Source organism: Taudactylus pleione, unplaced genomic scaffold, assembly GCF_031769625.1.
Source record: "Taudactylus pleione unplaced genomic scaffold, aTauple2 ptg000478l, whole genome shotgun sequence".
Taxonomy (NCBI): Eukaryota; Metazoa; Chordata; class Amphibia; order Anura; family Myobatrachidae; genus Taudactylus; species Taudactylus pleione.
Genome location: NW_028284880.1, coordinates 449,146 through 464,688, shown reverse-complemented (window position 1 = coordinate 464,688; position 15,543 = coordinate 449,146). Strand labels below are relative to the sequence as shown.

Below are 15,543 nucleotides of genomic sequence, written 5' to 3'. Positions count from 1 at the left end.
CAGCTATGTGGCATAATTATGTATTGTGGACACTGATTTGTGGCATAATTATGTATTTGGGACAGTGATGTATGACATAATTATGTATTGGGGACACTGATGTGCGGCATAATTATGTATTGGGGACACTGATGTGCGGCATAATTATGTATTGGGGACACTGATGTGCAGCATAATTATGTATTGTGGGCACTGATGTGCAGCATAATTATGTATCGTGGGCACTGATGTGTGGCATAATTATGCATTGTGGTAACTATTATGGGCACTGATGTGCAGCATAATTATGAGTTTGGAGACACTGATGTGCGTCATAATTATGCAATGGGGACACTGATGTGCGGCATAATTATGTATTGGAGACACTGATGTGTGGCATAATTATGCATTGTGGGCACTAATGTGCGGCATGATTATGTATTGTGGGCACTGATGTGCGGCATAATTATGCATTGTGGTAACTATTATGGGCACTGATGTGCAGCATAATTATGTATTGGAGACACTGATGTGCGGCATAATTATGCAATGGGGACACTGATGTGCGGCATAATTACGTATTGGAGACACTGATGTGTGGCATAATTATGCATTGTGGGCACTAATGTGCGGCATGATTATGTATTGTGGGCACTGATGTGCGGCATAATTGTGTATTGTGGGCACTGAAGTGTGACATAATTATGCATTGTGGGCACTGATGTGCGGCATAATTATGTATTGTGAGCACTAATGTGCGGCATAATTATGTATTGTGGGCATTGATGTGCGGCATAATTATGTATTGGGGACACTGATGTGCGTCATAATTATGTATTGGGGACAGTGATGTATGGCCTAATTATGTATTGGGGACACTGAGGTGTGGCATAATTATGTATTGGGGACACTGATGTGCAGCATAAGTATGTATTGTGGGCACTGATGTGCAGCATAATTATGTATTGTGAGCACTAATGTGCGGAATAATTATGTATTGTGGGCACTGATGTGTGGCATAATTATGCATTGTGGGCACTGATGTGCGGCATAAATATGTATTGTGGGCACTGATGTGCGGCATAATTATGTATTGTGGACACTGATGTGCGGCATAATTATGTATTGTGGGCACTGATGTGCGGCATAATTATGTATTGTGGACACTGATGTGCAGCATAATTATGTATTGGAGACACTGATGTGCGGCATAATTATGCAATGGGGACACTGATGTGCGGCATAATTATGTATTTGAGACACTGATGTGTGGCATAATTATGCATTGTGGGCACTAATGTGCGGCATGATTATGTATTGTGGGCACTGATGTGCGGCATAATTGTGTATTGTGGGCACTGATGTGTGACATAATTATGCATTGGGGACACTAATGTGTGGCATGAGGGGGTGGGGTTGCTGTTTTGGGGAGAACACAATTTATTAAAACCTCACAATTCTCTTCCCCAACTATAATGCTATAACCAAGTTCTAATGACAGGTCAGGGGAAATATGACCATTATACAGAAATATGTAAGGCACTGCCGTGTTCTAGCAGCCAAAGTCCCTTGATCTTATTGCGAAACCGTTAGCCACAGAGCAGGGAACATCTGGGATGGGTTGGGTACGGGATAGTGGCACTCAGAATCCCGACGCCGGCATCCTGACTGGGTTACAATGCTGACACTTACCTGTAAGTAGGCTAACCCTACCACTAAAACTAACCCGCCCTCCCCGCAGCCTAAATCTAACACTGCCCCCACTGCAGCCTAACTTTAACCCTCCCCTAGCAGCTTAAACCTAATCCTCACCCCCCGCAGCCTAACCCTAACCCTCCCCCTAGTGCTTAACCCTCCTCCTAACCACAATACTTACCATCGGGATGTCAGTGGTCGGGATGCTGATACTGGGATTCTGACTGGTGTCGGGATTCCAGTGCCGGCATCCCAACCGCCGGGATCATACCTACAACCCTCTGTGATGCTTTTGTATAGTATAGTGGTCACTAGGATGCTTTCTGTATTTTATATCAGTTTCTAGAATGATCCCTGTATTGTATAGAAATCACTGTAATGCTCTTTTGAATATCTAATTTTTGTTTTGTCAGATGGGACTGGTAGAAATTGTATTTGTTTATAGCTATTTTTCATATATTGCATTGGTTATTTAAACCACACCCACATTAGATAAACCATGCCCACATTGCAGTGTGCTGGTAGAAAAGCCGGGACCACTTGCTTGCGTCTGCCCCCCAGGCTGAAAGTTGCCAGCCAGCCCCTGGACGCAGGGCTGTGACATCATCATCCCGCATCGTACTGCCAGTCAATATGGAGGAGCAGCAGTTGACATTTTCAAAGACGCAGGCGGTGCACAGTGAGGAGGCATTGCAGGGAGTTATTTCCAAACACCAGTTTGTACAAGGCGTGAGTCTTATAGCAGCACTTATACAGGTGGCAACATTATTCTACTTGGACATATCTAAATTGGAACATGGCTCCGGAAGGCCGTGCACTTTAGCAATTGAGGTTACATTGTTTCGCTGGGTGGAGATGTGCATAGCATAGCAAAATGCTAGGAATCCCATTACCTCAAAATTATTTCCGCCTTCATAAATTACAATCCTGCCTCTAGTGCCTGTGGGCGGCACAATTCATCATGGTGAGGGGGCCATACCTCCTGAAATCAACCAATCAGCTTCTAGCTTATGTAGTACATTCTATGCAGTACATTCTATGAAATAATAGCTTGCATCTAAAGGGACATACACACTAGACGATTCGATCCATTACATGGAGCACACAGACTGAACTATATCATTCACGATATCGTCCAGTGCCGGGCACCCTCCCTCATCCCCGAGCATGCAACAACCTGACAATATCATCAAGTTGGCCTGCATGTTCGGGCGATGAACGTCAAAGACAAATGACCTGCGGGAGCGCGCGTCGTTGGTCATTATCGTTTATCGTTTTTGCGTACAAACTAGGGATGTGCAGGCTCGGATAGGTTCGAGTTTGCACGTTGAGTTCGGATTTTTCCCTCCAAAAAAACGGAACTCAGAAAGAGGCAAAACGTCATCTTGCATGGACGAACATCATCATTCCTGGACTTTTGTCCAGGAATGATGATGTTCGTCCATGCAAGATGACTTTTGTCCAGGAATGATGATGAACTTTTGTCCAGATGACTTTTGTCCAGGAATGATGATGTTCGTCCATGCAAGATGACGTTTTGCCTCTTTCTGAGTTCCGTTTTTTTGGAGGGAAAAATCCGAACTCAACGTGCAAACTCGAACCTATCCGAGCCTTCACATCCCTAGTACAAACTGGCCGAAATAGTGAACGACTGAACGATAACGATATCGTTCAGTCGTCCAAAGTATCGGCAAGTGTGTACGCACTTTGTTTGATATGGTCAATGTCTCCACCAGTCCTCTTTAGAAGTGTTGATTCATCTCCCCCCATATAACTTATTTGTTTGCACTATGTAAGGCTATACTTGCCGACTCTCCCCCACCCTACCCACATCTGCCCACTTACTGACTGAAAGTGGGCCGCCCTGGGGGGCCGATGACGCGATTCAAGCTGAATCCTCATCGGAGGCCCTCCTTCAGCTTTACAAAGCAGGCAATCTCGACATTGTACAGCGCTGGTGGGGCTACATTGACGTGATCGCCACGCCACCCACCGCCCATTGTTGCCCCCCCCTGCACCACCCTTTATTGCCGCCACGCCTCCTGCTGCACCGTCCTGGCTACCCTCTTCCGACGAGGGCAGCCAGAAAGTTGGCAAGTATGTGTAATGGTGCATACACACAGATTTTGTGTCAGATCTGAACGATAACGATTTAAAAAATCGTTCATATCTGAAAGAAAATCTGACATGTGAGCCCGCAACGATGAACGATGCGCGTTCCCGCGTGTCAGATAACGATATCTGTCATCTGATGTGTTTGCAGTCAGATTTGGACGATTCCATTCATTTTAATGCTGTCTGAAATCGTTCAATCGTTGGTAAAATCGTTCAAATCGTTCATCTGACAGATCTGACCGTGTGTATGCACCATTAGGCACTGCGGTCCCTTTGTGACACCCTATAAAGGATAATAATAATCATATTCTAAATGTTGATATATTGTAAAATATAAAAAAAAAAATCAAAAACTACATGAACTTTTTGGGGCATTTATACATGAATTACTATACCAGAGCTAATGGGCATGAAATTTACAGATGGAGGAAAAAATGCCAAAATCTGTAGCAGGAGACATTTAACTCTCTGGATCTAGGTCTGTATGTCCACAAAAACATTTTTGCTCTGCTGAATAAAGTTGTTCCAGAAAAAAAAAAAAAAAAAGCAGCAGCTGGCAGCCTGTGTCCTCCTAATAGAGAGCAGCACAGTATCTCAGTTCACTTAACTCCTGCCGTGCTGGCTGCAGCCTTGGTCCCCTGCCTGCTGAAGCCTGGAGGTAATGACACAAAGGAGGCAGACATGCACTGTGCTTTGCAGCCTGTGTGTATTGATTTGTGGCCTTGGATAGATACATTGTAATGACTTCACTAACCTTGTGTATGACCAGGGAGTGGATATAATGCATCACATATGTATATGGAGCCTGATGTAGCTTTGCATACTGAGGCTGTTTATCACCCTGCTTGTGTGCAGGTAGCCACATGTATGTCTTGGCTTGGTGGATCATTTGTGAGGCTTTTGCTTTCATCCTGTGACAGCAGACTGCGGAAGTGATCCCTATGCCTGCTGCTGCGTAACCCCTCTGTCTGGGAAGATGTTAGACTGTTTATCATTTAAATCCAGCGTGTAGACTGTTATCGTGATTTCTTATAGATATCATTATGCAGGTTACACATAAGATTATACACTTGTGGGGGGCTCACGTACAGCCTGGACTAATATGTTTTCGCACGGCGCAGAAAAAGTCTTGCTATTATATTTGTAAGCTGGAGTGGGGCGTACAAATGTTGGCGGATTACAGGGCCTGATTCAGCAAGGATTGCAAACTGCAATTACGCACGCCATTGGCCGATTGCTGTAGTGCAAGTGCGCGCAACGGCCACTGCGAGCGGGACTGCGTTCGCAGTGGCTACGCAGAACCCATTGTAGAGTGATTGACAGGAAGTGCCGGTTGTGGGTGGTGATGGGGGGTGGTCGACGAAACACAGGCGTGCTGGTGCGTTCGTACGCCGTTGCAGGGACGTGCGTAAATTATCCACTGCAGTGTCGTGCCCAGCTTGAGGACTCATCGCGTGCGATGAAGTTAGCAATTCCCGAGTAAGGTCAGAGCTTGTGCCAGTGTGCGTGAGGCTGCGATGGTCCTCACTGTTACTGATGGTTTCGCAGTCTTGCTAAACATTACGGCTCCGTGTAAGGTAAAGTGGGCGTCCTTGTGTAGTGTTGCGACAGCATAGCGATCGCAATGGATTAGCAAACTATCGCAGTTGAGCTGAATGCGTAATGGCTATTGCAATCGCAGTTGCGATCCGTAGTGATTCAGGCCCACAGTGAGGATGTGATCGTACAAATAGGCCCATATGCATTTTGACAGGACATATCAGGAGGCGTGTAACTTTTAGGTGCTTTGGCCCAAAATATGTACTGATGATGGTGATCGGCCGATGTTGCCTCTCACCGATACCGCTGTTCTATCAGTATGGCTGATGCAGTCTAATCGCTGTAATTTTGCTAAAAATTTGCAGCCGCTCTGCGGCAGTAAAGCAGATTCCCATTCGACTTTTAAAGGGGAAGATAACGGATGTTTGCATTTAACTGCTGGACACAATTACTGCTTATATTTTGCATTTGCACCGTAAATGGGGACTAGTATTTATTAACACTGTCCAGGCCTAGACAGACTGTCTTCTGCATATGACACTTCATTAGAGTACTATAGGGTGTATGGATTAGGTACTGTAACCTTAACATTTACTACTGACACATACTGTACTGCTGTTTCCTGTTGGCCTCCGCTTGGTGTATATACCACAGTTCTCCCCCTAACATAAACCTGGGCACTTATGCTGTCTCGTTGCAGAGCTGGATATTTAATTTGTGACTACAGTTTTTTTTTCTATTAAATAACACCATAAACACTACATGGGCACCACAATTTTATTTATTTTATTTTTTTACATAACTTTGGATGTGTATTGTGCTTCTCCCAAGACGTTGCACCTGATTATCCTTTGTGAAAGCACCTAAATCAGTTCTGGGGGTTGTATCCTTCCCAGTTGCAACATTAGAGCTTGTAATACAGTAGGATGTCTGTATTTTTACCCAATTCTTATAATGTAAAATACATATTCCTGTGAATATTATCCATTTGGATGTATTTTCATTCATGAGAATGCAGCTTATCAATTAACTGGGAACAAAATCTAATCGGAGCCGGGTCACCTACTAGCCAACCTAGGCTCCTGCCTAGGGCCCAGACGACACTGAGTAGTCCAAATGACTGTAACCCATTTGTTTGTGTGTTCTTCTAGCAAATGAAGGAGAGATAGTGGCCCCACAACCAGTATCTTGCCTAGGGCCCCAGTGAGGTGTCAATCAGCCTCTGATGATACTTATAAAAAGTAACTGCTATAATCGTTCTCTGCACCTGGAAACATGTAATGGAAGAAGAGGATATTCATTTCCTTATAAATATAGTTATTTCCCGTTTCATTCTATTGTTGGTCATCTGGCCGTAGACCTCAGTGTTCTCCCCAAGCTGTTTTTTTGTGGGTGCACCAACCCGGCAAGAAACGGCCTACCACCGCGCACTTTGGGAGCCTGCAAGTGGGGACAGTATCTGGGAGCTGTATAAAAAGGACCAGATCCTACAGACTTTGCAGCTTTTTCATAATCAGAAGACTGGGCCTCTAATAAGAAGAGGAGAATTAATATATAAAATGTTATTTCACGTTTAAGGGGTCTATTTACTAAGCAGTGTTAGGAGACAGAGTGAAAAGTGATAAGGTACCAGCCAATCAGCTCCCAACTGTCATTATTCAAACACAGCCTGTGAGATGACAGTTGGGAGCTGATTGGCTGGTACCTTATCACTTTTCACTCTGTCTCCTAACACTGCTTAGTAAGTAGACCCCAAAATCATTATAAGGTCAGGGTTTAAAACATTTTATTATTGCGAAAGCCCCCACCCGGCTACTTCTTGATGCCACCCGGTTAGAAAAAATTTCTGGGGAGAACACTGGACCTGTTTGACTAATCCCTACCAATGAGAGGCAGGAGCTGCTGTACAAGCGGCAAGTGATGCATAGTTGCTTCGCATGGAAACTGTGGTCTGGGAACACCATGGCGTCATTACATAACGCAAGATAATCCCTGAACAGGCTGTTTACACTGCACCGATATAGAGAGAAAAATCCAGGGCAATGTACACACCAGAGTTAGTGTAGTAGTGCTGATATAACAATGGGGATTCAGCGTAATGGTGAAAAAAAAATAGAAAATATTGGATATTAGATGTGAATGAGCCCTCAGTGCCTAATGATATGTCAGTATAGCTATACACCTTGTCCCTCTTTTCAGTCTGCTGTAATGTCTTTACAATACAAGCTATCACCTGCATAGTTCTCAGTATCGCCAGCCACTAAAAATACGCACAAGGTCATTGTCCCGATGTAATGCTGAAGTGCTGCATAAATTGTTTTCTTGTCTTGTGCGATCCGGTATGTTCAAGTTTTTATTGTCCACTCCATGAAAGGATAATGTAAGTTATATTTACCTGTAAATCGTAGCTGATCACATGATAGATTCCCTAAAAATAAATGTAACTATATATATATATATATATATATATATATTATAAAATGTGTGTGTGTGTGTTGAAATGCTCAATAGTCACTGCGTCGATGGCAATACGTACCATTGACAGGCCTGGCATAACAATGATGTAAGTAACCAGTGACATCATGCATACTTGAGGCAGCCATATTGTTGTCTGAACCAATATTCATGGGAATGTACCGCACCCGTTCACAAAATGTCTTCCTCCATTGTGCGTTATTATTATTAACCGGTTTATTGCATTAAACTATTGATTATCTGATGGTCGATTTTTGTATGTGTCTAGGATTCATTATAAATATTTTTATTTAAATTTTGTTTGTTTAGATAAAAAATGAATAGCCTGATTGTAAAGCACGCCATGTCTGCGGGAAGGCAAGCTTCCAGCTGTGCGCTCAGAGTGGGAACATGGCTCCCGCTTCTCCGAAACCCTCAAAGAGCAACATGGGAGCTGGTCAGAGTGTGTCACTCAGGGTCCGTGGGTGTGCACCCAACCAAGCCACAGGCCATCAAGAAGAGGGGATATGACATCACCAGAAACCCCCATCTCAATAAGGTGAGTGCTCACTCCATCAGTAATAACCTGCTGTGCCATACTCATGTGACATACGGGACATCTAGCGATGTTTCAAAAAGCACTATATGTGGAAACAGCGTGCACATTATCACAACTCCAACCCCCCTTTATGAGTTCACAAATTGGTACACTACTGCCGAAACAGGGACATTAACTAAACCGGCGTACACACGGTACGATAAAACTGTATTGTTCATATCGTTATCGTTCAAAACGTTTCGTTTTTGGCCCCTTCCAACCCACCAACGACCTGCGATGCATGGGCATGTATGGATGATAGCGATATCGTCCATCGCCCGTGCATGCAGGTCAACTTGCTCAACATCGAGCAAGCTACTATAGTTATAGTCGTTGGTTAGTTGGTGGTGTGCTGGATGATCGATATCGATCATCCAGCACACCAGGAGGGTGCAGGACCATCAGGCAGCGATATCGTGGTCTGTTCACTTAACAGAGGTATAGGCGCGTACTGGGCAGTTTATAGGTGTCTGGAACTAGAGCAAAATTTGCTTTCAAATATGAAGACACTGTTGCATGCCTGCACCCTTGTTAGCAAATTCTCCCCCCCTCCCCACAATGAGCTTTGCTAACCCATCTCCTAATTAGCGCCACTGTATCTGTGCTGTAACGCCATGTACTTTCTTGTTGTTCTGGGCCACTACATCTTGCTCTGTGATGTCATGAATGCCGTTGTGTCTATACACAGCCATTTTGTCTGCTGCAGGGGGGGTTGGGGATCGCTGGAAAATGTAAAATGGTGGTAGCCGTGATCTGACCGGGTGTGCTTCCATGATCTGACTACACTAATCACGCCCCGTAAGGCCGTCGACTTGGCCAGACTGTTGGCCAAAATTATAAATGGACCCGTACCCTGGAGAGCAGTGGCCGACCCTGCTTTTGTGTATGGGCGCCCTAAGGGAGGGGTTCCGTTGCTAAAATTGTATATTAGACGAATAAGGATAAAATGATACCAATTATATTGTAATTAAAAATCGGCAAACATTGGGTTTAAAGTGTAACCGACGCCCACAAGCAGTGGAGGCAGCCATCTTGCGGACTGTAAGCCAGAGCTATACGCTAATGCTGCTGCTGCGTCTGTGTACACAACTGCTCTGCGAAAATATGTAACCATCGCAGACACTGGGAGATGTATTGAGCCGCCCACCGGCAGCTTTGCCAATTCAAGCAACTGTGTACAAAGATGCGGCATCTGTCGCTGATCATTATATCGCAGTTCTGAGTAACCTGATGGTCGCGCAGAATGGCCTCGGGAACTGAGACACCGGAGCCTTATTTCTTGCATACGGGATCGCAGACTCATGGAGTAACAAGCACCCGAAACGCTCACCACACGCCTGCCGTTTATTGCCGCCACTCCCCGTTACCTCCCACAAACGCTCCCTGACTGTCATTCACGTTGCGAGTAAAACGTCGCTGTGGGCGACTATGGTAATGCTCCTTGCCACATGCGCAGATTGCCGATAATTGCTCAACTGTGAAAACATCGACATAGTGTATCTGAATCGGGGCCTATACCGGTATTTATAAGAATGCAGCCGATTTTATTTACGGCTCATTCCTCAGCGATGTCACCTTCGTTCTCACTATTATTGCAGCTCACAGATTGTCTGCCTCCACCGTGCGTAGGCGATGGGTACATTGTGTGATGCCTTCAATGCTTTCTTGACTAGATTCCGCTGCTCGCAACTCCTAATTCCCCCACCTCATGCCAGACACTGAGTCATTCTCACCGTCCTTGAGAGGAAAAGTTTCCTCAGAAAATGTTAGTTTTGACCCTGGCGCACGCCCAGGCTGTGAGCTGTTATCGGAGCTGTCACTGGCAATGTGAGGAATGCTGATTTTCAGCAATATTTCCCTGCACCTTAACCCTTTACCTCGCATCAGATTGCATTTTTCATACTTGCTGTAACGCACGGTAACCAACCGGATGTTTGCTATTCTTTTTCAATTAAAATGATGTCTAGAATCCGTGCTGTTATCCGAGGGCCCGATTCAGAGACGGACGCTAATGCAATCGCAGCTGAGATTTCACACGGTGCGCGGCTGCGAAAACTTGCTAGTGTCTGCAAAGATCACCCGAGCTTAGAGACGCCCAGTGCTGCCTTCTTACCTGCGTGCGACGACGCTTAATCCGCTTAAATATCGGTAACATTGCCGCACATCGGCGGCCATCTTGCACTTGCGACAGGTCTGCGCAGTCGCAGCCTTGGGAGCTCTCCTGACACTCAGAGCTGCGTATGCACTCGCAGTGGCTAATTTATGCACGCCCATGTAACGACGTTGAAATGGACAGGCGCGCCTGCGTTTTTCTGACCACTCCCCCTTTACCACCCATCAAACACTGACAACCTGTCACTCACTTTGCGATGGATTCCTATATGCGTCCGCGATCATTACGCATGCGCAATGGCAAACGATCGGTCGATCTGGGTGAGAATCGCATTAGCGTCCATCGCTGAATCAGGCCCAGAGTCAGCTCAATGACTCTCCAGATTAGAGGCAGGTCTACGTGATTCCTGTCATATATTTGTTTTTTATGTTCATGCTTTGTTCTGCCTGAGGCCTAGCAAGTGTTTCCGCAAATATCTAGTTCTACTTCCACAGAAAAGTCCCAGTGTATCGCCTTATTTAGGGGTCTAGTTACTAAGCAGTGTTAGAAGACAGAGTGAAAAGTGATGAGGTTCCAGCCAATCAGCTCCCAACTGTCATTTTTCAAACACAGCCTGTGAGATGACAGTTGGGAGCTGATTGGCTGGCACCATATCACTTTCTTATCACTTTTCACTCTATCTCCTAACACTGCTTAGGCCGGGATGTACTAAAGGGAAAATGCCGTAAAAACCCAGAAAACGGGGTTTTTACCGCATTTGCATATGTACTAAGGCCTGGACGCACTTTTATCGGTGTATAGGGTAACGCCAGAAAAACCTGGCGTTACCCTATAGAAGCCTATGGGCTTCTTACCGCACCTTGCTCACGCCGGTTCGCCGCTGCCCCGCCGTCGCCCAGCGCTAGCCCCACTCACCTGCTGTCCATGGTCGCCAGCCTGCGCTCCTCCTGGGTCCTCCGTCTCCTCCCCCTCCTAAGCTTCTTCCGGGTGCAGGGAGGAGGAGGAGCCCGGGGCTTCCTGCACATGTGACCAGCAGGAAGCTCCCGGGGCTCGGAGGGGGCGGGGTCCCACGGAGACCCCGTCACCCGGCGTCGGGTACTTCGCAAAGGGCAGCTCTTATCGCAAGAGCTGTCCTTTGCGATACTAATCGCATATGTTAGTACATATGCGATTAGTAAGGTTGCGGTGACCGGCGGAATGGTCACCGCAACCTTAGTACATCCCGGCCTTAGTAACTAGACCCCCTTAGTCATTACAAGAAAGCAGTTTGGACAATGGACCTGAAGCAGGATGCAGTCCGGGTCTGTGCTGCGTGTTTGGTCGCTGCGGACCTGAGAACACATGCAAATGCTGCAGGTGCTGTCTTCTGCAATGAAATGCCGCCGGCTTCTCTGATCTGCTGCATGCATCCGAAGACGCAGCATTGGATGAACGTCGGCCATCTGAGCAGTCTTCTGCATTCCAAGATGCAGGCACTGGCTTTGGCGTGACCCATAACGCCAGCGACACTCCTGCGCATTATACGCCACCGCGTTCCAGCAGACTTTTTGCAAATTTTTGTTTCTGACTTTTACATGGTCGGAGCAGCCACTGACAGACTGTGGGGGAGGTGTAACAATCCTTCCAGAGAGAAAAAGTAGAGAAATTGCCCATAGCAACCAGTAAAGCTTCTAACAATCATTTCAAAGACTTTGCTAGATAAATTAAAGCTGTAAACTGATTGGTTGCTATGGGTAACCTCCACTTTATCTCTCTCAAAGGGTCAGATGTACTAATCTCTGGAAAGTGATAAACTGCCAGCCAATCAGCTCCTAACTGTTATTTTTCAAACATAGCCTTTAACATGACAGTTAGGAGCTGAGTGACTGGCAGTTTATCACTTTCCAATTTATCACGTTCCAGAGCTTTGTACATCTCCCCCCAGCCTTTATGCATCTCCCCCAGCCTTTATACATCTCCCCCCAGCCTTTATACATCTCCCCCAGCCTTTATACATCTCCCCCAGCCTTTATACATCTCCCCCCGCCTTTGTACATCTCCCCCAGCCTTTATACATCTCCCCCAGCCTTTATACATCTCCCCCCAGCCTTTATACATCTCCCCCCAGCCTTTATACATCTCCCCCAGCCTTTATACATCTCCCCCCGCCTTTATACATCTCCCCCCAGCCTTTATACATCTCCCCCCAGCCTTTATACATCTCCCCCCAGCCTTTATACATCTCCCCCCAGCCTTTATACATCTCCCCCCAGCCTTTATACATCTCCCCCCAGCCTTTATACATCTCCCCCAGCCTTTATACATCTCCCCCAGCCTTTATACATCTCCCCCAGCCTTTATACATCTCCCCCAGCCTTTATACATCTCCTCTTGTGTACGGTAACTGCGCACCAATGTGCCTCTATGGCGGGTGTATAATGTTCAGGCTGAGCCGCATGTTAGGGACATTTATTACAGTTACAGAGGGGTGAATCTGCTCCCAGTAATTGAGTTGAACATTGCAGCGGTGATCTTTTATAAAATATATTATTGTCTGTTTTATTTCATTTTCTCAGCAGTGTTGGCTGTTCGTTTTTAGTTGCATTGCAAATATCTTCGTCTGTGAGAAAATGACGTACATACAGAATATTTGCTGTGCTTGTCTTTTCCAGCACCATTTCCAAATTGAGTGCAAATGTTTGTAGCCGGCCTGATTTAGAGTTCTACGCTAACGCTGCCGTTGCTGCCATTTTCGCGGCTGCGGATGTGTTAAAATATGCTAATGCACCAGCCGCAGAAACTTGTACTGAGACGCCAACCGGAGCCACCACAGCTGTCCGCAGCTGCGTACGCAGCATCAGACACAAACCTCAACTTCCTGAGCGAGTCCATGGTCACTCGGAATGACCACAGTATCTGAGACGCCGGAGCCATGGAACCGTGACGCCAGAGGCGACGGCTGATACACGCCCCAATGACGGTCGCAACGCACCCGCGTTTTTCTCCCACCATCCCTCACAAAACTGCCCCTGGCTGTCAATCACTGGCTGATAAATTCTCTGGACTAGCGCATTCGAAATTCTATCGCCATGCTTGCACATAGCGGCAGTGATACATGTGCAGTCAGGAGATACTCGCGCAAATGTGTGAACAATGGTATAGCATAAAACTCGGGCCCTGCGTGGGGCATATTTTGTGCAACATTTTGGAATCTCTAATATTTTTTGGTTTCTGAGAGAGTGCAGTTCTTGAAAAGGACTTTTTAGGCCTCATTCACCTTTCTGCGCTAGGAGAAAATAGGCAAAACGCCTGTGAAAGCGAATATGTGCTTTCACACGCGTTTATTATTGTTGCAATGTTGCATTTTTACGTGTTTTTTCTTTCTGTTTTTCCATGCATTTTTGTATCTAATGCTTGCGTTAAAGCAGGTAACGCAATGGTGGGAAACACGCCATTAGAAGCCATTCATTCATGTTTTAATGTGTTTTTGAGGCATCAGTTCTGGAAAAACTCATTGTTGTAACTGATGGGTGTAAACGAGCCCTTTAAAGGGGTTGTTGTACCTGCAACAGAAGCTTCCATGCAGCATCTGTGTAACATGCAGTAATAACCAGTCTCTGCTAGAGTGAGAGTCTGACTCTTATAGCCGGGGAGCACAGTTAGGAAATAGCGCGCTGACATGACCTATGGTACGCACTGTCCTGTGTATTGAAATTGAAAGTCTTCATAACCTGATTGTTCCTCTTTATCTACAAATAATATAATTGTCTCAGCAGTTTTGATAACGAAGTCTCCTGCTACTGCAGACTAAGCACTTCTCAGAAATACGTGATGCGTCTGCTAAATGCTGGTTTTGGAGCATAAAATTTTTTTTTTTTTTTAATTTGTATATGCCTTTAGAAAATGTATATGCAACGTAACTTTTTATATTTTCTAAGATAACTAACATAACTATGAAGGGTAAATCCTGTATGCAGCCGAGCTGCAGAAATAAAAATCCCCTGCATAATATGTAATACGATTAATACGAAAACTTAAGTGGGGCTTTTGGTTCTGATAATGCTCAGCGATGCTTTCTGCCCACAATCAGCTGCAGGTTGGGTTATATGGATCAGTGAAATATATATATATATATATATAGTGTGTGTGTGTGTGTGTATATATATATCTATCATGCGGTACTGTGCAAGCGCGTCCGGCGCCCTCCAAAACTACCTCACACCAGCCGGTGGAGGAACACAGTAGCATACAACTGGCAGCACTCAGGACGTCTTAAATAAAGTCCAATTGACTCTTTTAGTAAATCAACGTTTCAGAACCTTTAGTTCTTTCGTCGGGATAAAGAGAATTATACAAAATATCTTACCTTAAATAAGAAAACACCAAGAGTGACCAGACGCCGGGAGCCGGTCGTAGACGCGGCTGAAACCTGACATCATAATTGTGTGCCAAAACCCATCACCATAGTAACAACTGATGCTTACACTGGTTTACAGTAACCTAAAAGGAACAAAATAGAGATAATCTAGAAGTTTGCAACTTTCTAGCCAAATTTACAAAGGAAACAAATAATTTGTCTATAGCAACAATAGTGACAAAATACTATGCAAATACAAAACTCCTATAATGATGATAATGGAAACTGAACTAGAGATGGGTCCACATACATCTAGCCTCCTAGTGCATTAAACAGTCCTTCTAGTCGCGCCATGGCATGACTCAGTAGTGCCGAGCCCCTTTTCGTGCGTCTTTTTACCTTCAAATGCATCTTATTCGCACAATGATGTGAATAGATAGCACAAGCAGCTTCTGCTGATTAAAATGATATGCGGCATGCCTATGTTCTCTGTGCGTCTGCAGGTGTATCTGCATGCGAAACACTACGTTACAGTGTTACAGCCGCTGACAGTGTAACGTAGCATTTCTCATGCAGATATACCCGCACTCGCTCAGAGAACATGAGCATGCTGCATAGCACAAGTAGCTTCTGCTGATTAAAATGATATGCAGCATGCCTATGTTCTCTGAGCAAGTGTGCATGAGAAATGCTACGTTAGTGTCAGCGACTGTA

At 45.4% G+C, this 15,543-nt stretch overlaps 1 protein-coding gene across 4 annotated transcripts in view; it reads left to right on the top strand.

Annotated features, from left to right (window-relative positions):
- ME3 (malic enzyme 3) overlaps positions 1-15,543 on the top strand; it is a 249,943-nt gene that overhangs the window by 8,115 nt on the left and 226,285 nt on the right. For 3 of the 4 annotated variants that reach the window (XM_088449041.1, XM_088449042.1, XM_088449040.1), the window contains exon 2: positions 8,113-8,341. In XM_088449041.1, the coding sequence (XP_088305167.1) occupies positions 8,120-8,341 (222 nt within the window). In that variant the 5' untranslated portion in view covers positions 8,113-8,119. Of the gene's footprint in view, positions 1-4,344; positions 4,448-8,112; positions 8,342-15,543 lie in introns of those variants that run through there. The other variant, XM_088449039.1, reaches the window with a different exon arrangement.